Source organism: Lipomyces arxii (genome assembly GCF_038497795.1).
Source record: "Lipomyces arxii strain Phaff 12-163 unplaced genomic scaffold V1512scaffold_1, whole genome shotgun sequence".
Taxonomy (NCBI): domain Eukaryota; kingdom Fungi; phylum Ascomycota; class Lipomycetes; order Lipomycetales; family Lipomycetaceae; genus Lipomyces; species Lipomyces arxii.
In genome coordinates this window covers 955983-976511 of record NW_027117700.1, presented here as the reverse complement: position 1 = coordinate 976511, position 20529 = coordinate 955983, and the positions used below count along the sequence as shown (strand labels likewise).

The 20529-nt window shown below is 46.4% G+C and overlaps 8 protein-coding genes across 8 annotated transcripts; 3 read left to right on the top strand and 5 right to left on the bottom strand.

Moving 5' to 3' along the window:
• Positions 1–275: 275 nt before the first annotated feature.
• Positions 276–1684, top strand: V1512DRAFT_201034 (nucleotide-diphospho-sugar transferase; the record flags this gene model as incomplete). The annotated part of the gene is made up of 2 exons (XM_066913212.1): positions 276–936; positions 981–1684. 2 exons carry the CDS (start codon positions 276–278, stop codon positions 1682–1684), a joined length of 1365 nt encoding a protein of 454 aa, XP_066774379.1.
• On the bottom strand, positions 1546–2881 carry V1512DRAFT_218973 (ubiquitin carboxyl-terminal hydrolase). Its single transcript, XM_066913648.1, has 4 exons — positions 2837–2881; positions 2695–2789; positions 2399–2645; positions 1546–2353 (listed from the first exon to the last, which is right to left on the bottom strand). The coding sequence occupies exons 1-4, from the start codon at positions 2873–2875 to the stop codon at positions 1775–1777; spliced, it is 960 nt and encodes a 319-aa protein (XP_066774378.1). The 5' UTR covers positions 2876–2881; the 3' UTR covers positions 1546–1774.
• Positions 2882–2988: 107 nt separating this feature from the next.
• Positions 2989–4858, top strand: V1512DRAFT_232433 (uncharacterized protein). Its single transcript, XM_066914010.1, has 2 exons — positions 2989–3185; positions 3231–4858. Exons 1-2 carry the CDS (start codon positions 3021–3023, stop codon positions 4659–4661), a joined length of 1596 nt encoding a protein of 531 aa, XP_066774377.1. The 5' UTR covers positions 2989–3020; the 3' UTR covers positions 4662–4858.
• On the bottom strand, positions 4673–5359 carry V1512DRAFT_256751 (uncharacterized protein). The gene is made up of 4 exons (XM_066915081.1): positions 5230–5359; positions 5107–5181; positions 5025–5059; positions 4673–4975 (listed from the first exon to the last, which is right to left on the bottom strand). The coding sequence occupies exons 1-4, from the start codon at positions 5273–5275 to the stop codon at positions 4832–4834; spliced, it is 300 nt and encodes a 99-aa protein (XP_066774376.1). The 5' UTR covers positions 5276–5359; the 3' UTR covers positions 4673–4831.
• A 32-nt stretch (positions 5360–5391) lies between these two features.
• On the bottom strand, positions 5392–8719 carry V1512DRAFT_256747 (WD40-repeat-containing domain protein). The gene is made up of 3 exons (XM_066915080.1): positions 8206–8719; positions 6428–8119; positions 5392–6375 (listed from the first exon to the last, which is right to left on the bottom strand). Exons 1-3 carry the CDS (start codon positions 8342–8344, stop codon positions 5525–5527), a joined length of 2682 nt encoding a protein of 893 aa, XP_066774375.1. The 5' UTR covers positions 8345–8719; the 3' UTR covers positions 5392–5524.
• Positions 8720–8743: 24 nt separating this feature from the next.
• V1512DRAFT_218964 (uncharacterized protein) lies at positions 8744–14082 on the bottom strand. Its single transcript, XM_066913647.1, has 3 exons — positions 12914–14082; positions 9865–12868; positions 8744–9818 (listed from the first exon to the last, which is right to left on the bottom strand). The coding sequence occupies exons 1-3, from the start codon at positions 13777–13779 to the stop codon at positions 8826–8828; spliced, it is 4863 nt and encodes a 1620-aa protein (XP_066774374.1). The 5' UTR covers positions 13780–14082; the 3' UTR covers positions 8744–8825.
• Positions 14083–14475: 393 nt separating this feature from the next.
• Positions 14476–15344, top strand: V1512DRAFT_218960 (uncharacterized protein). The gene is made up of 2 exons (XM_066913646.1): positions 14476–14904; positions 14952–15344. Exons 1-2 carry the CDS (start codon positions 14565–14567, stop codon positions 15218–15220), a joined length of 609 nt encoding a protein of 202 aa, XP_066774373.1. The 5' UTR covers positions 14476–14564; the 3' UTR covers positions 15221–15344.
• Positions 15278–20421, bottom strand: V1512DRAFT_218956 (Golgi CORVET complex core vacuolar protein 8-domain-containing protein). The gene is made up of 4 exons (XM_066913645.1): positions 19922–20421; positions 19054–19871; positions 18776–19006; positions 15278–18732 (listed from the first exon to the last, which is right to left on the bottom strand). Exons 1-4 carry the CDS (start codon positions 20313–20315, stop codon positions 15355–15357), a joined length of 4821 nt encoding a protein of 1606 aa, XP_066774372.1. The 5' UTR covers positions 20316–20421; the 3' UTR covers positions 15278–15354.
• Between the last annotated feature and the right edge of the window lie 108 nt (positions 20422–20529).

Here is a 20529-nt window from a genome sequence, read left to right as displayed (position 1 = left end):
CAGTTCAGTTCACGCAATTGAAGTAGTTTTTGAGTAGAAAACAAGTAATCCAATAGTTGGATTTTGTATTAAATATATGTGTTAAGTTGTCGCAATGTATCAATAGACGATACAGCATTTTTTTGGACACTCACTTTCATTTCGTTAAACAGCAGACCACTTTAGTTTGCGATTGCACTTACACCGCCTCACTATTTAACTATTCAGTCTTCGCAATGATTTTGAGAAGTTATTTAAGATTTGTTTCTCGGAGGATTTTTTCCCTCGGTGTCGTGATGATTGGCTTAGTCTGTCTGTCATCTCTTATCCACTTGGGGACCAAAGTCGCGAAGGTCGATTTAAGTGTCGTGAAGGCCGGGTTCATAAAGACAAACGATTTTAGCAAAGTGACAAAACCGAACAAAGACAATTTATTCACGCCTATTTTTGTTCCTCCACCCCAAGACCCGGCTGACTACCAGGTAGGCGCATTGGGATACGAGGAGTTTGATATTGCGGACCTTGAGGATGTCAAGCTCGAGAAAGCAGCGCTAGTGATGCTTGTGCGGAACACTGAAATTCACAAGGCTCGATTATCGATTCGGTCGGTCGAGGACCGGTTTAACAAGTTCTTTCACTATCCCTGGATATTCTTAAACGACCAGACATTTTCCACCGAGTTCATTCGACTGACTCAGGGCCTGGTATCTGGCAACGCAACTTATGGTGAAATTCCGAAACAACATTGGTCTTTGCCACACTATATTGACAGACAGTCGATGCGCGAGAAGATGAAGAAGATGGCAAGCAAGAACGTAGTGTATGGCGCGTCAGAGAGTTACAGACACATGTGTCGGTATTTTTCTGGTTTTTTTTGGCGGCACCCGTTACTGGACGACTTGGATTACTACTGGCGAGTTGAGCCAGACACGCAGCTCTTTTGTGATATTACTTATGGTATGTACGCTGCACGTACGTATATCCGCAATGCTGACAGACAGATCCATTTAAATTTATGAGAGAAAGCAATAAGACGTACGGGTTTGTCATTAATCTTAAAGAAATTGCACCCACGATTGAGACTTTATGGCCCACGGTGCAGCAGTTTGTCCGTTCGCATCCCGAACACGTGCATCCCAACAACGCACATGAATTCATTGTCAACGGCCACAAGAGCATACTGGACGGCAAATACAATTTATGCCATTTTTGGTCTAACTTTGAGATTGCTGCTCTATCAATGTACAGGTCGCAAGCCTACCGCGACTATTTTGATGCTTTAGACCAGACAGGAAAGTTTTTTTACGAGCGATGGGGTGACGCGCCTGTGCACTCGATAGCAGCGTCACTGTTTTTGGATAAGGAAGAGATTCATTGGTTTTACGACATGGGCTACCGCCACAGTCCCTTCACGCACTGTCCCGAAGGCAAAGAAGAGTTTCACAACAGCGGAAAGTGTTTTTGCAACCCGCAGCAAAACTTCGACCGCAGCGGGCACAGCTGCACGAGGGAGTACCGCGACATGCGCAAAAACTTGCCGACTCCAGGGCTACGATCCGCAAAAATGCTGAACGGTGCGCGCGACCGTAGCATGATTGTGCGCAAAAAAGTGAAACTTGGACAGCGGCCGTTGAAGTTGCTGCCCGGCAGAGCTGGCGCGGAACAACTCCGCATGTTGGAAGAAGATAGTTATGCACTGGAATGAGGAGGACTCATGAAACTGAAAAGTGATGATGTACAAAGCAATGATGGTGATGCATATGTTGAAGTCTAAAGTGAAAATGCTAATCTAAATTTATGGAACATAACTCATAAATTTCCGCCGCTGAGCCTCTTCTTGTCTCATCCTGCTCTTAACTTTTGCGTCTTCAATTGCCCGCTCAAACGCTTGCTTTCCGCCATTTGCGACAACATTACCAATCACGCCTTTGAGCACATTGTAAATTAGCCCAACAAAGTTTTCTCGTCGCAAAATGTTTTCACGTCTCCACTCTGCCCGCTTAAATTCCTCGCGCTCGACACTTTCGTAGTCTCCCATGTCGCGAAACACTTCTCTCCGATCCTTGCAGACCGCAAGTAAATTGAACCTGACCTCGCCTTCAGGGTATCGTGCAATTCTGCGCTGCAAAACGTCAATCACTAGTTCGGGAAACTGTTCATCAGTGCATTGTCCGTGAGAAATAGCATGGGGCTGTAAACCGTCAAGCTCGTACAGTTTGCCGTTGACAGGGACGTAGGCGATGAAATGGTACAGGTCGTCGTCGTCGGTCGCTTCTCTCTGAGGCTTTGTCTCGTCAATGAACGGGGTCGGGCGTGAAAACGAATTGTGAGTTTCTCTAATGACTTGAGAGTTTGAAATAGTGTCACCTCTCAACTGTGAAATGTTAGCGCGGTATTAGATGTAAAGAGAAGGTCATACATCAGGATCAAACTCGCTAACAAATCTCTTGAAGCCGGTCAAAGTCGGACCAAGTTCGAGCTCGGATCGATTTAATAAAATAGACAGAATAGCTTGAGTCGCACAGGCGTTTTGGATCTTTTGTTGGGCAAAAAACATGTTGTGTTCAGCCTCGACATCGAACTCGCCATCACGAGGCACGCCGTTCTCTGTTGGTGCGAATGCAGACTGGGTGTATTTAAACAAAAATATTAAACCATAGAGTGGTCTATACAGTGTAAGCGCAAAGAACGTGTGCGACTGTTGAGTTTACTTACTGCAAAGACGCGAGAGAGTAAGGATCAAGCGATAGAAGTTCCTCGACTTGAACTGATTTGACACCAAACGACTCAATGAGTTCAGTGAAGACGCCCTAACTGTTAATATCTTAGAAAAGGTCGCACGTTAACGCCAACTTACTGCGTCTGATTCGAGTGTATTCCAGCCAGAAGACGACATTTCAATGTTTAAAGGAGAAGCGTTGATTTAGATTGTGGAATATTGTAACGTCGATGACCCCTGAAACTTTAAGCTGTGCTCCTGAATTCAAAGCTAGAGCGCATAAAAGTGCAGCAACATCTTGACGGATCATGCAAAGAGAGCAATGGACAAGGCTTTGGTAGGAAAGCTTGCAGTCGCAAAGGCTACTTTAGCCGCTGAGCTTTTACGACCAAGCACGACAGCTGCTACTGTGAATTCGGACGGCATCAAACGGATTCATAATGCGATTGACCAGGCGATTCGAACATGTTCGGTCCAGAACATCAAGGTTGGTTTTGTGTGCGAATTACGAGACTTAATCTGACAGTTTCAGCATGCGAAATTAGTTTTAGCAGAATATGTTGTACCATATCCGGTTCGTGTGACGGCACTGGGGAAGTATCTGGCAGCATTATCTCCCACATTATCAAAACGCCATCCAAAACTATACGTGCTTTATCTGATTAGTGACATTTTAAACTACGCTGCAAAAAACAATGTGAAGGGTTTTGCGTCTTCGATTCAGATGTATCTTCCTGTTCTGTTTGCTGTCGCCTGGCGGATTGAAAAACTGCAGCCAAAGTTACAAGACTTGGTCGCGTTTTGGAAAGAAATGAATTTTTTTCATGAGTTTTTTCTGCAATCGTTGACAGACATCGAGACTCTTTCACAATTTAATATCACTGCTGGTACAGAACAGACGGGAAAACCAGATGGCGAGGTGGAGACAGAAATTGATATGTCTAAAGTGTCACAGTATCTAGGCGACCAATCCGAAAAATATTTCGACTTACCCGTCGCGACTATGTTGCCGTTAATTTATGGTGCTGCACCGATTCCGATCGATGAGATCAAACCGGTCAGGTTGCGAATTGATGCAGACGGGCACGTGGCGGACGATGTCATGGCTGCTGTCAATAAGTTCTACGACGGTCTGGCGTGGAACGGTAGCGTGTTTCGAGAGGCAGGCGATGCCGTGGTAGACGAGTACGTGTATGAAGGATGGAGCGCTGCTTTTTTTAAAGCGAAGCAGGATGCGAATCAAGAGGAGGAAATGAGAGCGTCTCAACAGGAGGGACGATTGGGAGCCAAATCATATTCAAAGTCTTTGTCTAGGTCTTTAACTGGGTCGCAGTCAAGATCAAGGTCAAGGTCAAGGTCTGTATCTATGTCTCGGTCAAGGTCACGAACGAAGTCAAGATCACGAACTCGATCACGCTCACGAACTCGATCAGAGTCACGAAATAGGTTAAGGTCACGCTCACGGTCACCAGGATACGCCTCGCTCTCACGACCACAAAGGCCTTATTCTTCCCGTCGGCACAGCCCACGGTCAAGCGATTCTCCTCCATACGAGCCTCCGCTTCCACACACATACCCTTCCGCACCCCACTACCAGCCTCCTCCACCGAGCCACTATCCACCACCAATCAGCTACAACCCACCACCACCTAGCAACCACCCGCCTCCACCAAACTATCGCTCACCACCATCTAGCTACCACCCACCGCCTCCATCTAGCTATCACCCACCACCGCCGCCTTCTCCTCAGACCGTGCAGTATCAAAATCCAAGCCATTCCCAGCATTCGCATCAGAACCCTTACGTACAACGACACCATGATCAGTCAGTACCCCGACCGCCACCCTCACATCCAAATCAACCATACCAGCAGCCCACTGTTCACGACCAGCCATGGTGGACCAGGATCGACCAGTCGAGCGACATGAATCAGCCCAAGTCCAAACCAGACTGGCACCGATAGTCTACGCAAGATTATATTCAACCAGATCTATTACGGGCCATTGTACACTAGTATTCACTTTATCAACCAAAATTTAAAGACAATTATTTCTCAGCCAAGATATGGTACAGAATATTATTTAATCTCCACCCGCAATACGCACCAGGATGCAACCAGACCATGCTTTCGGACTAAGCCGACACTACTGTCTCTTCAACAATGATAGCACCATAACCGCTACGACCACCAGTGTTGATAGACTCAGAATACACGCCTGGAGCAGGTTCAAATGATTCTAAAAGACCGTAGTCTCTGCGGGTCATGTAGACATACTCCTGTTGGGATGTTAGTGAAACTTGCCAATTCTAGATATACACTACTTACAAGGTAGAATGCGTGTATGTGGCCAGGAAGATATCCTAGTTTAATTAGCAAGATTCAGCATCTTTATAATCCACAAACATACCGAGCGCAGTCAACGCAATGTTGATAATCAAATCGACTGAGCATCCACTTATGATAAACACACCAAATGGTGGAACTATATAATCGTCAGTTCTAATCTACCACCAGACAAAAGAACACATACAGAAAATAGTGACAAAGATTAATAAAACGTCGGCAAAAAGACCCATGATTTATATGTTATTTGAGTATTTGAAATGATGTGGGACCAAGAAAATCCTTAAAATCTCGAATTAGGCGGTGGATGCACCTCCCGGCACAATTTATGTCCACTGACGTCAACGGCGCCAAATGGAATCGTGATCACCAAACCCTTGATTTAATGCAAAATGCAATATTAACACTAAGCCCATGTATTTCAACTAATCATACAATATTTCCATATCTATTCAAAACCCACTCGTATATAGTACATATTCTCATTTCAACACTGTCCCGCAGTTAACACAAACAAGCTTTGTTTCTCGCCTTACTGTGATTGACGCCTTAAAATTTTCCCCTCCGCACTTCGGGCACTGCACTTCACCGCCTGCATTAATCTCGTCCTCATCCTCGTCCTCGTCGTCCGTGAAAAACCCATGAGAAAACGTGCGTGACATCATTTTCGACGTGGTGGGCGACACTGACGGCGTTATATGCAAAGCGTCGTCAGATGTTTCGTTCGCGACCGCGGTTGAGTCCATCGACGGCCAATGCGGTACTGCATCCGTTACGGGATCCTGCATCGGTGCGACAGAACCAGGCGATTTCGATGTCATTGGCGACAACGGCTGCAAGTCATGCGACAGTCTACTCAGCCGAGATAGACTTCGTGACGTGCGCTTTATAGACGGTGCACGAAGCATCAGCCGGTTGTGCGAAGACGATCGGCTCGGTGTCGTTGATCTTGACTGTCTGCCGTCAAATGATCCCCCCCGTAAGACCGCAGTAGACGCTGGCGTACCTGGCGTAGCCGGTGTTGAAGAGCCACTCGTGGAAACTACCTTCGCCATGGCGGACAATACCTTTTCGTCAAACAGTTTGCGCTTCTCGTATGCGCAATCTTGTCGGAATATCTTAATTCGCCCAGTCAAATCAGATGTGACAATGATATTGCCGTTCGGGTGCGCCGTCGGCGGATTGGGCGCATATTTCGCTTCCATGTCGCCCGGTGGAACAAGTCTGACTGGCGGTGGAGTGCACCGGTCGTATATGGGATCAAAAGTCTGGGATAGCAACTGGATCGTTTTTGAAGGTGCAAAGACAGCACTGGTGACTTTTCCAGAGGACGCTAGATTATTCGTTAGTGATACACGCGTGCTCCAAGCAGCAGCAAACCTCACCTGTAAACACTTCGTACGGATGCTTATCCTTATTTTTGGATTGCTTACTCGAAGACATGTCCCAGATGTACACCTTATGATCTTCGCTGCCGCTAATCACGTAATGACCGTCTTCAGACGCGGACGCGCTAATTTGCGAGCACAAGTTTTCGTATCCTTTCAATTTCGATTCGAGCGACTTGTCGCGCATGTTGTAGAACCGCACGCGCGAGTCGTTGCTAGTGATAAGCAGGATCGCGTCGCTTGATAATGAGCCCGGTGCCCGCGGTAAGACTTCGATACCTGTAATTTTCGAGCCTTTGGAGTTTCGGCCATGCGAAGAGCGTACGACCATCCAGGTGCGGCATCGAAGTTCCTCGGTGTCAAAAAAAGAGCACACTCCTGAAAAACTGCCTGCGATTGCAAGCTGCCCGTTTTCTGAAAACGCAACTGCGGTGATGTAGGCTTGCATATCGGCGTAGTATTCAACTTTTCTGTCTGGTATGCTCCAAAGTCGTAGTCGTTTATCCAATGATCCAGAAAGAAAATACCTGTCGTCCAAAGGATGGAATGCAATTGATGCAACAACGTCCTGATGCTGGAAACAGCACAAGCAATCGTCTCGAGATATGTGCCATAGCCTGACGGTTTTGTCCATAGAGGACGACAACAAGAACCCGTTCTTGCTCCACGACGTATCCAAAATGTCATCAGTGTGTCCAACAAACTCTCTGTACGGAGTTGAATGAAATACCGGTGCGTTGACCCGCTGCGACCGCGTGCTGCGGGTATTTGCTCGCGACCGATGCATGTGTTCGTGCTGCGACATGTTATCTGGTATTGGGGTTTCCTCGGCTTCGTCTTCGGCCTTTTCGTATTGCGCCCGTTCAGCAGGCGATGCAATCACGGCCCACACCCTGACAACTCGGTCTTCTCCGCCAGTCGCAAGATATTTCCCGTCTCTGCTGAACTTAAGCGACCAGATTGCGCCACGCTTGTGAGTCGTCGGCGACAGTGATACAGATGAAGTGTTTGCATGTGCAATTGACTCTCCCGTCTCACCTGCAGGCTTGCGGTACAATTCCTGGGCAAGAAACAGCCGATCAAAATCTTTTGAAAATTTACCGTGCGTTCGTGTACGGATGTACTTCGGGGCCTCGGGATTCTGTGGAACATACCCTATCGGCTGCGAATATACTGCCACGTTATTTCCTTCCTGTCGTCTGGGGCGACCATCTGCAATCGTAGGCGCAGCGTCGTCAGAATCAGACTCAGTCTTCGCCTTCCTACCAGTCACCCGTGCTAAGAACGAGACCTTTTTCTTCTTAGCGCCGTTCTGCGATATATTTGTAGCAGATTCCAATCGCTCTGCATCATTGAGCTGGCTCATTGGCTGTATTTCTGATAGTGCTTCTGCGGATTTCAAACTCGACTGTCGCCGACCTAAAATCGGTCGGCTGGAACCAGACTCGAGCTGTTCATTTATGCTTACCCCTGTCATTCTCCGAGTCAAAATCTGATCTGTACCTGTGCGTCTGAGAATGTGCATTGATAATGGGTCCGTCATGCCTGTATTGTTGGGATTGTGGGAATCTTGCAAACCGGAACCCTGGCTTAAGAAAGGAGATGTAGGTGGAGTATCATCGTATGCAACTGCTAACTCCTGCACAGAATGTTCATCTGCACTATCTGCGTAAGCTCCCGGAATATGTCCTAATACAGCATATGTCAACTTTTGTATGACCGACACTCGACCAGACGTCGATGTGGCTGTGAGTCGTAATTGTATGTGAACTTACGTATAAATGAACTATTCGATACACCAGACCGCACCGATTTCGAGTCTTCGTTGTCTTGTAATCCTTCGAATATGGAAAACGTTGGTATGAAGGATCCGAGGTGTACGGTGGGCAGTTGAAAGCCACTTAAAAAACCCATTTCATCTCACGTTTTTGTGATTAAACGTATTACTATAATAAATCAAATGGGCCCTCTATCAATATTTCGTTCAAATATACAAATAGAGTACCCTTTGTTTGGATTATAACTGCTGACAATTGATGATTGTTAACACAGTACGCAAGACGTAAACGTAGATGGACATCGCACTCCGAGCCGCACTTATTTCTTTATGAGGTTGATCCAATCTAAAATGGTTTTCCCGATTCCGAGGCAGCCTCGATCTGACCTGGGTTGCGATTTCGTTTGTGTTTTGGTTGTTAGATTGGCAGAAACTAGTATAAATGAAAGTGATTTATCTCGCGGATTTTCCAGATTTACATTATTGGGCAGACGCGTCAAGTTCTGGCGACGCTAAACTTCCTTACTAACTTTTCATCAAAATGCCAAACTCTCTCTCTATTCAAAAAAACTCATATACTTTTATACATCCAATATTATCCCACTCCGTATTCACCTCTCACGAAATTGATTGCCGATCCGTACTAAACCGGACTTTGCCGCCAGCAGCAAGACCATCGCTGTTGGCACTCTGTATGCTCCGCCTGACAATATCTATCGGTTCCATCGTCCGGTTCCGCCGGCTCAAGATATCTTGGATCTCGCGTTCGTCAGCCTCTGCGCTAATCCGCCGCGCCGCAGCACTATCCAACTCTTTCGCAAGCCGCTTCTTCCGACCCGCGTCTCCCTCCCAGCTCTGCCACATCTCCATCTCAGCTTCTTGCTCAAGACGCGCGCGGAGCTCGGGATGTTGCTCAATCTGCTGGAACACGTCGACGTCTGACGGCTTCAGTCCTGCACGCAGCGACACGAGCGCCATGTCGAACACGACCGACGCCCCGACGGATGCAAAGAGCACGAGCCACCATGTCAAATCAGGTCCGAACGTTTGAATAAGCGTGTCCTTGACAACGTATAGCGTCAACTTTTCGGGATAGATCTGCGTCAAACATAATGTCCACAGGAACCAGCCAAGAACGCTAATCAAAATTGAGCCGAGGTTCAAATATGTCCGGTTATGCGTCTCCACAAAGTTAAGTTTGATCGCAATCGCCGCAATGATCGCGGCAAAGTTGAGTGTTCCCATCGGATACATACCGTTATCGCGGGGCCACACCATTGCATACACGTAAAACATTGTGAACGACACCAGTACTGCCTGCGAACTTGCAACAGCCATCCAACCTACGAAAATTCGCAGATTAAACTGTTTGTTAAGCCGACTTGTTGCATAAAGTTCAGGTACAGCAACTAATGTCTCAGGGCTTAAGTCTTGTAAAAATATACCGAGACAGAGAACAGGAAGTGAAGTAAATAAAGTGTTGTACATCGTAAGCGACGTACTCTCGTACAGACTAGTGCCAGAGTACATTGTGAATTGTTGAAACATTGCTTGCGTCAAATAGAAGAAAAACTCCTTGTAAAACGTTGCGAGCACGTATTTACTGAGCCGCTATTCTTTTAGTAAATGAACTTTCGTACCGATTTGATTGACATACCACATAATTCCAACGTCCGTGAACAAGCAGCAACTTCAGCAAAAATCGAAATTGTCCAATCGAGAAGTCAGACGACCGCGCAGCCTGCCGACCTTCTTTGCCAGCAATGCCAATACCGACGTCTGCAGCCTGAATCATGGCAATATCGTTCGCACCGTCACCGATGGCAAGCGTGACTGCACTCTTGACTTTTGATCGTACGACCGATACTAGCAATGCTTTTTGTGACGGACTGGCGCGACAGCAAATGACCGAGTCCGCCTTGACACCAAGGTCGACAAACAACGTCATCAGTGTCATATCCTTCTCGACCACAGCAAGGGTGGCACCGTCAATCACAACAACACTATGTGCAATGTTCTCCGCCTCCTCAAGTTCCAGCATCAGCGCAGCCATCTTGTTAGCCATCTCAGGATCGTCCGACCGCAAGACCAAAACGGTCGAATAGTCGTGTATCAGTCGGCATGAATGCCCTATCGAAATTGCAGTCTCTCGTTTGTCACCAGTCAACATCCACAGCTTAATTCCCGCCCGACGTAACTTGTCGATAGACTCTGGTACGCCATTTTGAAGTTTATCCTCAATCGCGGTAGCACCAGTTAATTCAAGCTCAGTCTCAATAATCTCCCCGGCGGCTTCAATTTTCTCGGATCGGTTTACAAGACTGGTCACCGCGTCTGAGTAAATCTTAGCCCAGTTCTTGTACTCATCCTCGGACAGAAACTTGTGCGCATACACCAGCGTTCGCAAACCTTCTGTCGCAAACTCGTCAATGTGGCTCATTGTGCGCTCGAGTACTTGAGCCGTGTCAAGTGGGATACTCTCGTCAACCATGTTCTCCAACAATGGACTTCCAAAGGTTGAAATAGTCGGAGACGGAGCATCATTTAGTGGCGATGCGACAGACGACCGTCTAACTCCAGCGGACGACGTTGGCAAATCGACTTCAAATGACATCCGAGGCGATTGAGCCACGTCCGAGCCCGCCTCGCGAGCTTGGGCTGATTTCAAAAAATCATTCAGTTGACCAAGAGTCTCTTTTCTGTTTAAGCCCAGACTACCTCGTGAGATTGACAGGCTCTCTCGTGCCGATCCAGGAAGACTTGAGTCTCCGTGACGGTCAAGCGATATAGACTCGCGTGCTGCGACCGCGCGGGCCGCCTCAGTGTTTTTGCGCAACGCAACCCGTCGTTTAACCTCCGCTTTCTTTTCAAGTGCTAATTTGGCCGACCGTAAACGATCAAAAATCACTGCGTCTGCGCCTTTACATAGCAGGCAGATTCTTCCGTCCGGAAATCGGAGCACGATAGACATGCGCTTTCGGGCCGATGAAAACTCGACTGTGTTTAGAATACCGTAAGTCTCCACCGTGGGCTCTGCTTTGAATCCGTTAGGGTAAGTCCGCACGGTTACGCTCTTGAGCTGGCGGTCGATAACCACAAAACCAAGGTCACGCGCTGCACGGACTAGAGCAAGCTCATCAGGAGAAGAAGCTTGGTATTCAATTTTGCTGTCTTCGTCGCCAGAATTCAAAGACTCGTCATTCTTCTCGGTTTCTGTATAATCAGGCAAGCATGTATGACAGAGTGCTATTGTAAGCAAGAAGAACTTGGCTTTGCGAGAAAATTGCGAATTTGGCCGATGCTGAATGTACTGCAGCAACTCTACCGCGGACCTAATTGCAGCCGGCTGTGAATGATCGGCATGGACACTCGGACCGTATGCACTCGACCGCCAATGCGGACCCGCGCTGGATCCAGTTCTCATGCTCGCTAGACTAGTATTGCGTTTAAGTGAATAGGTGTTCGACTCGACGGGCGCGACATGCGTCAATGATTTGATTGATTTCGACCGTCTGTGTTTTGATGACTCAAGCTTGTCAACTTCACTCTGCAGAAACTTTTGTTGCACATCGAGATCATAGAGCCACGAATGTCCTGCGACGGAAATTTTGCGGAAAATCATGACATTGTCGGTGAGAGTACCTGTCTTGTCGGAAAATATGTAAGAGACTTGTCCGAGTTCTTCGTTGATGGAAGATGTATGTGCCTCGCATGGGGTGATTGACGGCGCATGGTACAGGTCTATGTCCATGACCAGCATAAGTCTCTGGCCAAGTTTGACAATTTCCATTGATACGTAAAGCGAAAGGGGAATCAGCGTGTTAAACATGATGATAAAACTCATAATGAGCTGAACCAATGGAATTCTTTGTACAGACAAGTACCATAGTTGCTGATCTGTGACCCAAACGCGTTCCATGACAGTGCAGAATCCAGCAATAAAAACAACAAAAAAAACCATGAATAGAATGATTCGATTGATCCTGCCTTGTAATCGTGGAGCTTTAACTCGTGGTGCCAGTGACGCATTCATTCGAATCTTAGTCTCTTGGCCAGAAAACACAACTATTCCAACTGCACGGGGTGTATTTCTAAGAATAGAACCACGGTAAAGAATGTTGTCATTGGACAGCGGATACTTTGAGTCATGAATTGTCACATTGCCCTCAAAATTGTATAGATCAGTGTTAGGATCCTCAAACACAAAGTCTGCACGAGTTTGGTCCGACACGAGCAACTCGTCGGTTGAGCATAATTCAGCTAGCTGGGGCAGAGCAACTTTAGCCTTCAAATTGGTCTCGCCGTCGAGAGCTGCAGTTTCGACGAATGCAACATCGCCCATTCCGTTAGCGTGCAGTAGAAGAAGATCGGCTGGGACCCAGTCGTTACGTTCAAGCTTGACAACGTCACCGACTTTGACTTTGTGCCATGGCGTAGGAACCCATTGAACTGTACGTTCATCATCTTCTGTGTAGTCGACTCTTGCAACTTGCGCCTCTTTGTTATTTTCTGATGCATCGTGACGATGGCGCTGCCAGTCGTCAAAACCTTCTCTTGCCATTGAGATGTTGGTAAAGATCATGAATGTGATAAATGAGTTGTATGTTCCGGTGGTGGAAAAGTTTGGAACCATTTGAAGAGACGAGACCACAAGAAAGTATCTAGAATTGTCAGTGCATATATAGATAGACACAGTAGACACATACATATTGGCCAGCTTTGAGAATTGAGCAAACAGAAGAAGTGGGAATGCATTGTATCTAGTATATATAGACGAGACGATTGTGTTTGAGACGTATGGCTTGCTCGTACGCTCGTCAATCAAATCTAGAGCGGGTGGGGTTACTAGATCTAGTGGAATGCAACGGCCACCTTCTGATGGAGGGAGTTTCTTAACTTGGAAAACAAAGTCCCGGCCTTTTTGGTAGTAATACTCAATTTTTCCATGAATTCCAGCGTGGAATAGACGAGACGATGCCCAGGACGTGTAATTTGGCAATCTTGACTCCCGTGGCCTGAGAGATCTAGTTGTGTCTTGTCTGTAGAGCTTATGACTCTTGTTTTGCGCAGATCCAAATGTGTCTTGAGTCAAGCTAGGTTGATCATAGCTTTCAAAATCAATCGGACTATATGAAGGAACTACAGGAAGAGTATTGACGTGTTCTGCGAGTTCAATAGGCGATGGTTGAGGATTATGCTCCAATTGACGATTAAACAATTGCGTCCTTAAGCTAAAGCCTCGTTTTCGTTGTCTTGGGAGTTGCAAATTTTGCTGAGGAACTTCCGGAGGTGGTGGTACTTGTGAGGTCTGTAGTTCTGGAGTGGTTTCATTTTGGGAACCAGGTATTGCGAGTGGGGGTAAATCAGGTCTTGACGAATGGTTTGACAGAACTTGATTTCTCAAATATGCTGGTACATTGTAAGTAGTTGGTAATGTTTGTATTTCGTCCAGATTTGAGCATAAACGATCTGCAGGAGTAGTTGACGATGAGGTTGAACTGCGTTTATTTGGTGGGGACGCGAACGGATTATTCAAACCGATTGAGCTCTGATTTGGACCATTTTCTGACATTTTATTGTGTTCGGTACTAAATTATCAAAATGTAAACTTATTTCACGCATAAAGAGAAAGAATTAAACAAATTGAAATGAATTTGATATTTGCGTACGTCTTGACCCCGAAGCGCATGCGGCAACACTCGAAGTGTCAAAGTGCGGCGGAGTAGGCGCTATGTTCTTTGTCCATTTTATCCCTGGCACGTGACTTGATTAAATTGAAATAAACAGAAAATAGCTATATAATTAAAATAATGAAATAAATAAAATAACTGTTTAAATGAAATCAAAAATAGACAAAAAAAAAGGATAATTTTTAAAATTAATAAAAAAACAAAATGAATCAATTTTTCAAATCCTTTTTTAAAAAACAAAAAAAGCGTAATCCTAAAGAATTTGACGGCTAAAAAGTACAAACGCGTGTTTCTCAGTGCGTGCGGCTCGGTTCCAATTAATTTAATTGTTTTTTTCTCCTTTTATTTTGTACCAGATTTTTGTTGATTTTTTCCTAAATTGCCACATCATTTTTATACTATTTTATTTATTTAAAAAAAAATTAATATTGTTTCAAGTAATAGTCCACATCTGCTAAAAACTATAAATAGAAGTAAAGCTAAACCCTACGTGAAGCCACAAGTCATTACTTACCCGGCCGTATTAGTCTCCATTCCTCAGTAGTAAAACCACCTCGAAATCCGGCTTACCCCGGCATCTTTTTTCATTCTTCACTGTTTACCTCTTCTTCCATTTTTTGTTCGCTCTTTTTCTCAAGAAGAACATTTTTTTTTTCATACGAAGAAAATGGCACCTTCATTCTTACGCCGGTCGTCAACGACTAAATCCAAGACTCGCGACTCGTTTGGGGACTCTAAAATCACGCCCGAGGAGCGCGCAAAGCTTAAGCAACACACAGGCAACATTGGTGACCCTATTTTAACCGCAATGCGCGAGGAGCAGCCGTTTGAGGTTACAAATAATCATCATGAAGGTCAAGCAACCGTGTCCCCCGAAATGCACTTGCGAGACATGTTTGGAAACCCGATCGATGAGCCTGACCGTTCAAACCCGACTCGTCATCGCGACGAACGACCATTAGACACAATTCGGAGTTTCGAATACGCCGCAACTGGAGACCAATACAGTAAGTTTTTCCTGGCTCCGAAATTAACTCTTACTGATCCTCTACAGTCAAAGAACAGATTTTCCACGAACGCTTGCCTTGGGAAGGCAGACGTGGTCCGCTCATGAACTACAGTACCGCATACGGCAGCAGCGACGAGTACGACAACATGCAAGCTGACAACTACAACACAACCGGCTCATCCGTCTCGACTACACCACGTGCGACCATTCAGCTTGGAAATGACGGCGCAGACGACCCAATCTACAGCAACGAGTCGATGGAGCCCTCAAAGCAGAAGAAAAAAAAAGGTCTTTTTGGCCGCAGCAAGAAATAATTAATCTTGCTTTGTTGGTCTTTTGCTTTTTGTTTATTTTGTACATTATTACTTGGTTTGGTTATACACGTCTTCAATATACACGGGGTTTACGTCATTTCAATTAGACTCTATCAAGATGCTCGATATTAAGTCTAATCACATAGAATGCACTTGTATCCTTCACCAATCCCCCTCTGACTCACAAGCGACGTGCCCTTGTCCAGCCCGGAGTCGAGAATCCTCTCTAAACACTTGCGGTGATAGATATGCGTACACTTAAACATCACAACAGAATCTAACTCCGGTGTTGTCGTTGTCGTTGTCGTTGTTTTTGTTGTCGCCGGTATTGTCGCAGCAGCAGCAGCAGCTGTCGTCTCATGCACTGTCGGCACCGACTCGTCAGACGGACTCGTCTCTGCTTCGTCCAAGTCGTCTCCTGGACGCAAAAACACAACACGATGCTCGTCCGCTGCCCGGCTCCGAGACCGTGACGCAGACTTGACCCGCTCAATCTGCTTGCCCTTGTCGACCTCATCATCCTCCTCTCGACCACGGCGTCCACGCATGTCTCCATCAATTTCAAACTCGACGTCCGCATCGTCTTCACCGGCTGCAACGCTAACCTGCGACTTGAACCTCTCACTCCGCCGCCTTTCAACGTCCTCCAGCTTTCGCTCCCATGCTGTATAAACCTCATAAGGCATGTCCGGGCCCCACACCTTCTTGCCGCACACCTCGCACGTCCGGCTACCAACTCGCCATCCCTCCTGCCGGATCGCATAGACTCGCGACACATGCACCATTAAATCCTTGTTCAGCAGCCGGTTCGTCAAAGTCAACAGTTGCCGCTCGTAAATGTATGCCTCGAAAATATTTGCCAGTACGTTCCGCAAATCAACAACAGACGGCGACGCGGCCGCAGTTCGAGTCAAAAATGCTTCCAGAATCCGCAAGAACGAAGTTGTGGTCCGAGCACTGCCTCCACCAAAACCCGGCACCGCTCCGTTCGCGACCTTGGTCGTCGCAGTTGCAACCAGCAATGCAGAAAACACGTCTTGAACCAGCCGTCGTAAAAACAAAATGGTCTTAGTGGGTGAATCGTATGAAGAAGAGTGGCTCATCTTCTCAAACACTGTAATGTCCGGAAACAAAGTGCTTGATACGTCCCTAGTCAACGCAACAATCGCATCAATCAAATCAAGCCAGATCGACTCAACCTCAGTCAGCTTGTCGCCTCCATTTGTGTGCGCCGGTATCGTACTACTCAATTTTTTAGCCCGCTCGCTGCACAACCTAGTACCGAGTAATATGTAATGCTGCAACGCTCGTTCGATATCAACAAGTTTGTGCTCATCTACATGCACCCATCGACCACGCGTTCGTGTCCGACCACGTGAAAAATCTGGATACAGCGTCAACAACTTCTCCTTCAGATCCTCAAGATGCGAAATCAACCGACGAATGGCCTCCGCGTACTGCCCTTCAGACCGCAGTAAAAAGATCTCGCCGTCAATCACACCTGCAGATTCAAGCGACGACAAGACTTTGCTCAATCTCACATCTCCTTTTTGCAAGTGCCGCAAAAACGCAATCACCTTGTTCTTCTCAAACTCACATAACAATGTAATGTACGTTTCGCGCGCTTGTTGCGTATTCCACTTCGACCGATTCCGACGTGACGGATCCCGCTGCAATTCCTTGCTAAACAATGACTTCAAATACTTAAACTGCACGTCTCGTCTGTCAACCAACTTCTCATACAGTTGAGAGTGCAGCTCTGGCATGTACCGTTCCACGAGCTCCGCACTTTGAGTTGGATTCGTCAGCACAAGGTTGCGATAGTTGGCCGCAACTGCAGCCTTCACTTGACTGCGCTGCTCGTTCGACAAATCAGACCGGGCTGAGAGACACTCTTCAATCGTGCTAAAGACCTCGTCTCTTGATCCATACGTCGTGGCCATAGAGTCCTCGCTATCCTCAAAGTACACCGAAACTAGCCGAGCGTACTGCTTCTCGGCTCTGAAAATCCATTTCAGAACCCGGAAATATCGCACTTGCACAAAGGTTTTTACCAGATCGTCCAATGAATCAGGCTTATACGCCGATAGCAGGTACTCCACACTCAACTGACAGTCGTCCGCAATTTCAGGTGAAGGTGGCTTGCACAATCTAAACATGACCTCTTTTAACAATGTGTTTGACAACGAAATGAACTGTGGATATTTGGCCGCGTTCCGGGCAATAAACATGTCAAGATATACTGTTTCTTTGCTACTGAACTCAGACCCTGATAAAATCTCAAGCAAGATATTCACAATGTATTGCCTGGTCAACGCCCGTGCAAAAATGATGTCGTCCGGCAACTCAACATGCTTGGCCTTGACTTCGTCAAACACCTCGTCGTCTTCATCGCCATCGATGTCAACCACGTCGTTCAAGAAAGTGTCCTCAAACGCCTCGTTCATAGCAGCTACAAAGGCAGGAGCATCAAACCGCAGCAGTAGGCGTAGATATGGAAATGACTGACGACTTGATTTCTCATCGTCGTCGGCACCAACCAAAATCTCACTGCCATACTCTCGTGGCCACGTTACAATTGAACCCAAAAACAAAAAGTAGTATAGCGCAGCCTTGGCCTCTTCGGCATCTGCTGCACCCATAAACTGACCAGTTGGATAGACTCGACCTGTGAATATATATGACAAGTATGAATATACTTTGCCAATATTTTGCCGCAACTTGTACAATCGATTTTCATAATCGTCGGTGCTAGCGACATCGTTACTCGAAGGCTCTTCGTTCGACTGTGCAAGCAGTCTGTAGTACTGGTCAAGCAAGCCCATGAAATCTACCATTGGAGAAATATAGTCACCGAGAGCCTGATTCCACACATAGATCAGTGCGTCATAAAGCTCGAAGCTTCGGCAAAGCATGGTGACTTGGTCAATATCAATTGTTTTTGTGTCTAAATGACAAATCATTTCTTCGAGTCGCTCGTTAAGCGCAAGTGAAGCATAGATGTTGATCAGTTCTTTAACGATAGCTGGAGGCACGGACACAATCTTTTCCGACAAGATATATGGTTCTAAAGTCTCGAAGAAAATTCCTCGCATGTCGGCATTCTCAAAGTATTCGTACACCGAATCAAACAAGACGTCCAATGCATCAGTCACATATAGTGCCTCAAAACTGGTTTCAGCCAAAATTGCTGTGCTGCGATATTGTGAATCCGCGTCAAGTTGCTCGTCTTCAACAGCAGTACGCATGGTGGATGGAGTCGGCGGGGTGTTAGACACACTGTCACTCAACGTATACCTGAGCGACGTGAGCACGGTCTCGATTAGTCGATCATACACGACATCATGTCTTGCTTGCTCGTCTTCAGGCAAACCGATAGTAACTTGATCGGTCTCGCCAGTGTAGTACTTTGTTGCTAACCGAATTGCATCTGCAAACTTTTCGGCTTCCATCAATGACATTAGTCTTTCTGCCCAGCTAGACAGATGGCCAACTGCAAACTCATACATGCCCTATCTCATTAGCAATGCAAATAATAATTTTATTGGTACTTACAAGTAAAAATATGCGTCCCTTGTATGTCTTGAAACTATTGAAGAATGCATCTGGAATTGTAGCATAGTGGTCTCCACCGCTACCACCACTGATCACTAACTCATTCAGCTGATCTGAGAAATAATCATGCCGCATAATCTGGCGCGGAACCAAATCTACCACATCAGTTACGCGCATCGTATGTTCGTTCAGAATGAGCAGTCTCTGTGTAATTGTGACAAGTACAATAATCTGAATCGTTAGTAGTGAGGCCGGGAAAAAAAGTGGTCGAGCCATACCTGTGAATTGAGCCATCTCATAGCAACAATAGCTTCATCCGCCATGTATTTCTTTGTGGCGTTAAAGTCAAGATGGTGCATGTGGGTCTGAATGTGTTCTTTACTTTCCGCCGATCCGACAGAAACATCAAGAATTGTGACTACATTTGACCAACAGTACGCTAATCTCGGATTTGAATTGTGAATGCCATTCGAGGCCATATTCTTTGCGCCCTTAACAAATTTTGGCGAAATGGCTGGAAACCAGTCTAAGCAACCACTGAGACCCATAGTGTCCGAGATCGACTTTGGTCTGCCAGCTTTAAATTGGGTTTGTGCAGTTGGGCTTGTTGAAATTATAACTAAAATATGTGGGGTCATTAGCGCAACTAGGCCTCTAGATTCTGTGGGATGTGGTGAATTGCCAAGTGGCATGGGAGCAAAGGCCAGTACTGACGTTGCCTTTTTCTGTCTACTCACAAACTCTGCCGTCTTCAGACCAACTGTCGGATATCTGCCTACGAGCCTTGTCGAACGGACTTGTTTGTTGATCAGACTTTGTGTGCTGACGTGATAAAAAGCCATGCCCTTGTCATCTGCACTGGCTAGAACACTGTGTCGCTTGCCCATAAATCCGATATGCAAAATCTTAGCTGTGGACACATGGCCGTCGTGTCTTTGATGATCAGGGTGTAACGGATCAAAGGGAGCGATGTGCATACGAGGTGCCAGTGGTCGCTTGATGTGCCACGCAAATAGATGACCGTGTTCGTGTCCACTGGCAACGTATGTATGATCGTGTGAAAATGAAAGAGCTGTCACTGCCCCAGCGTTGGTCACTGTGACTTGTCAGATGCGCTGTATTAACATTTTCCATACGGAGACTTACTATTGACGTTCGACCCAATTGCACACAGCAAATTCTGATTGTAGTCAAATATCAAAATTAGTCCTTTTGCTGTTCCAATGGCAATAGTACCGCCGACAGCCATGCAAGTCGGGGCGCCAAATTGGAGCTTTCCGGCCTCGGAGTACACTTGACTCGATAGTTTTCGCAGTTTAGTCCATCCAACAACTTCCCACGGCAGCTGAGCATCTGTCGGTAGGTGATCAAATGCATCATCAAGTGCTATTGATATCGAAGATATGCGAGATTGTGCTAGCGAAGGCGCTGGAGATTCCGATCTGAGAGAGTATGCTGGTGACTCAAGTCTAGATTGGAAACGCCTATCGAACGGCCGCAAGGGCGGCGATGCAAGTAGAAAGTCCGACGCAGAAGACATTTGTGAACAGTTACTATATTATGCAATTCAAGACAGAGACCGACATGGCGAGAACGGGTTTGTTTATAGCTTTTGATGTGTAAAGTTTAGTTCTGCGTAGTAGTTGAAAGACGGTATCAGATCTCTTTGGACGGAGACGTGCGAACGAGCCATCTCCTGAATCCACATGCCCTTACCCTATTTTAATAATTTGTATTGCTTGATCTACAGAACC

Excerpts from the sequence above, each read along its gene's own strand:
- V1512DRAFT_218973 (XM_066913648.1), bottom strand. The coding sequence starts at position 2,875 with ATGTCGTCTTCTGGCTGGAATACACTCGAATCAGACGCA. Across the intron at positions 2,790-2,836 it reads ATACACTCGAATCAGACGCA|GGCGTCTTCACTGAACTCAT; the intron begins GTAAGTTGGCGT and ends ATTAACAGTTAG. Across the intron at positions 2,354-2,398 it reads TTAGCGAGTTTGATCCTGAT|TTGAGAGGTGACACTATTTC; the intron begins GTATGACCTTCT and ends AACATTTCACAG.
- V1512DRAFT_232433 (XM_066914010.1), top strand. The coding sequence starts at position 3,021 with ATGGACAAGGCTTTGGTAGGAAAGCTTGCAGTCGCAAAGGCTACTTTA. Across the intron at positions 3,186-3,230 it reads GTTCGGTCCAGAACATCAAG|CATGCGAAATTAGTTTTAGC; the intron begins GTTGGTTTTGTG and ends TGACAGTTTCAG.
- V1512DRAFT_256751 (XM_066915081.1), bottom strand. The coding sequence starts at position 5,275 with ATGGGTCTTTTTGCCGACGTTTTATTAATCTTTGTCACTATTTTCT. Across the intron at positions 5,182-5,229 it reads AATCTTTGTCACTATTTTCT|TTCCACCATTTGGTGTGTTT; the intron begins GTATGTGTTCTT and ends ACGATTATATAG. Across the intron at positions 5,060-5,106 it reads CATTGCGTTGACTGCGCTCG|GATATCTTCCTGGCCACATA; the intron begins GTATGTTTGTGG and ends TAATTAAACTAG.
- V1512DRAFT_256747 (XM_066915080.1), bottom strand. The coding sequence starts at position 8,344 with ATGGGTTTTTTAAGTGGCTTTCAACTGCCCACCGTACACCTCGGATCC. Across the intron at positions 8,120-8,205 it reads ATCGAATAGTTCATTTATAC|GACATATTCCGGGAGCTTAC; the intron begins GTAAGTTCACAT and ends ATGCTGTATTAG. Across the intron at positions 6,376-6,427 it reads TCCGTACGAAGTGTTTACAG|CGTCCTCTGGAAAAGTCACC; the intron begins GTGAGGTTTGCT and ends CGAATAATCTAG.
- V1512DRAFT_218964 (XM_066913647.1), bottom strand. The coding sequence starts at position 13,779 with ATGTCAGAAAATGGTCCAAATCAGAGCTCAATCGGTTTGAATAATCCG. Across the intron at positions 12,869-12,913 it reads TTCTCAAAGCTGGCCAATAT|ATACTTTCTTGTGGTCTCGT; the intron begins GTATGTGTCTAC and ends TGACAATTCTAG. Across the intron at positions 9,819-9,864 it reads ACGGACGTTGGAATTATGTG|CGGCTCAGTAAATACGTGCT; the intron begins GTATGTCAATCA and ends CTAAAAGAATAG.
- V1512DRAFT_218960 (XM_066913646.1), top strand. The coding sequence starts at position 14,565 with ATGGCACCTTCATTCTTACGCCGGTCGTCAACGACTAAATCCAAGACT. Across the intron at positions 14,905-14,951 it reads CGCAACTGGAGACCAATACA|TCAAAGAACAGATTTTCCAC; the intron begins GTAAGTTTTTCC and ends GATCCTCTACAG.
- V1512DRAFT_218956 (XM_066913645.1), bottom strand. The coding sequence starts at position 20,315 with ATGTCTTCTGCGTCGGACTTTCTACTTGCATCGCCGCCCTTGCGGCCG. Across the intron at positions 19,007-19,053 it reads TGAGATGGCTCAATTCACAG|ATTATTGTACTTGTCACAAT; the intron begins GTATGGCTCGAC and ends CTAACGATTCAG. Across the intron at positions 18,733-18,775 it reads AGGGACGCATATTTTTACTT|GGCATGTATGAGTTTGCAGT; the intron begins GTAAGTACCAAT and ends CTAATGAGATAG.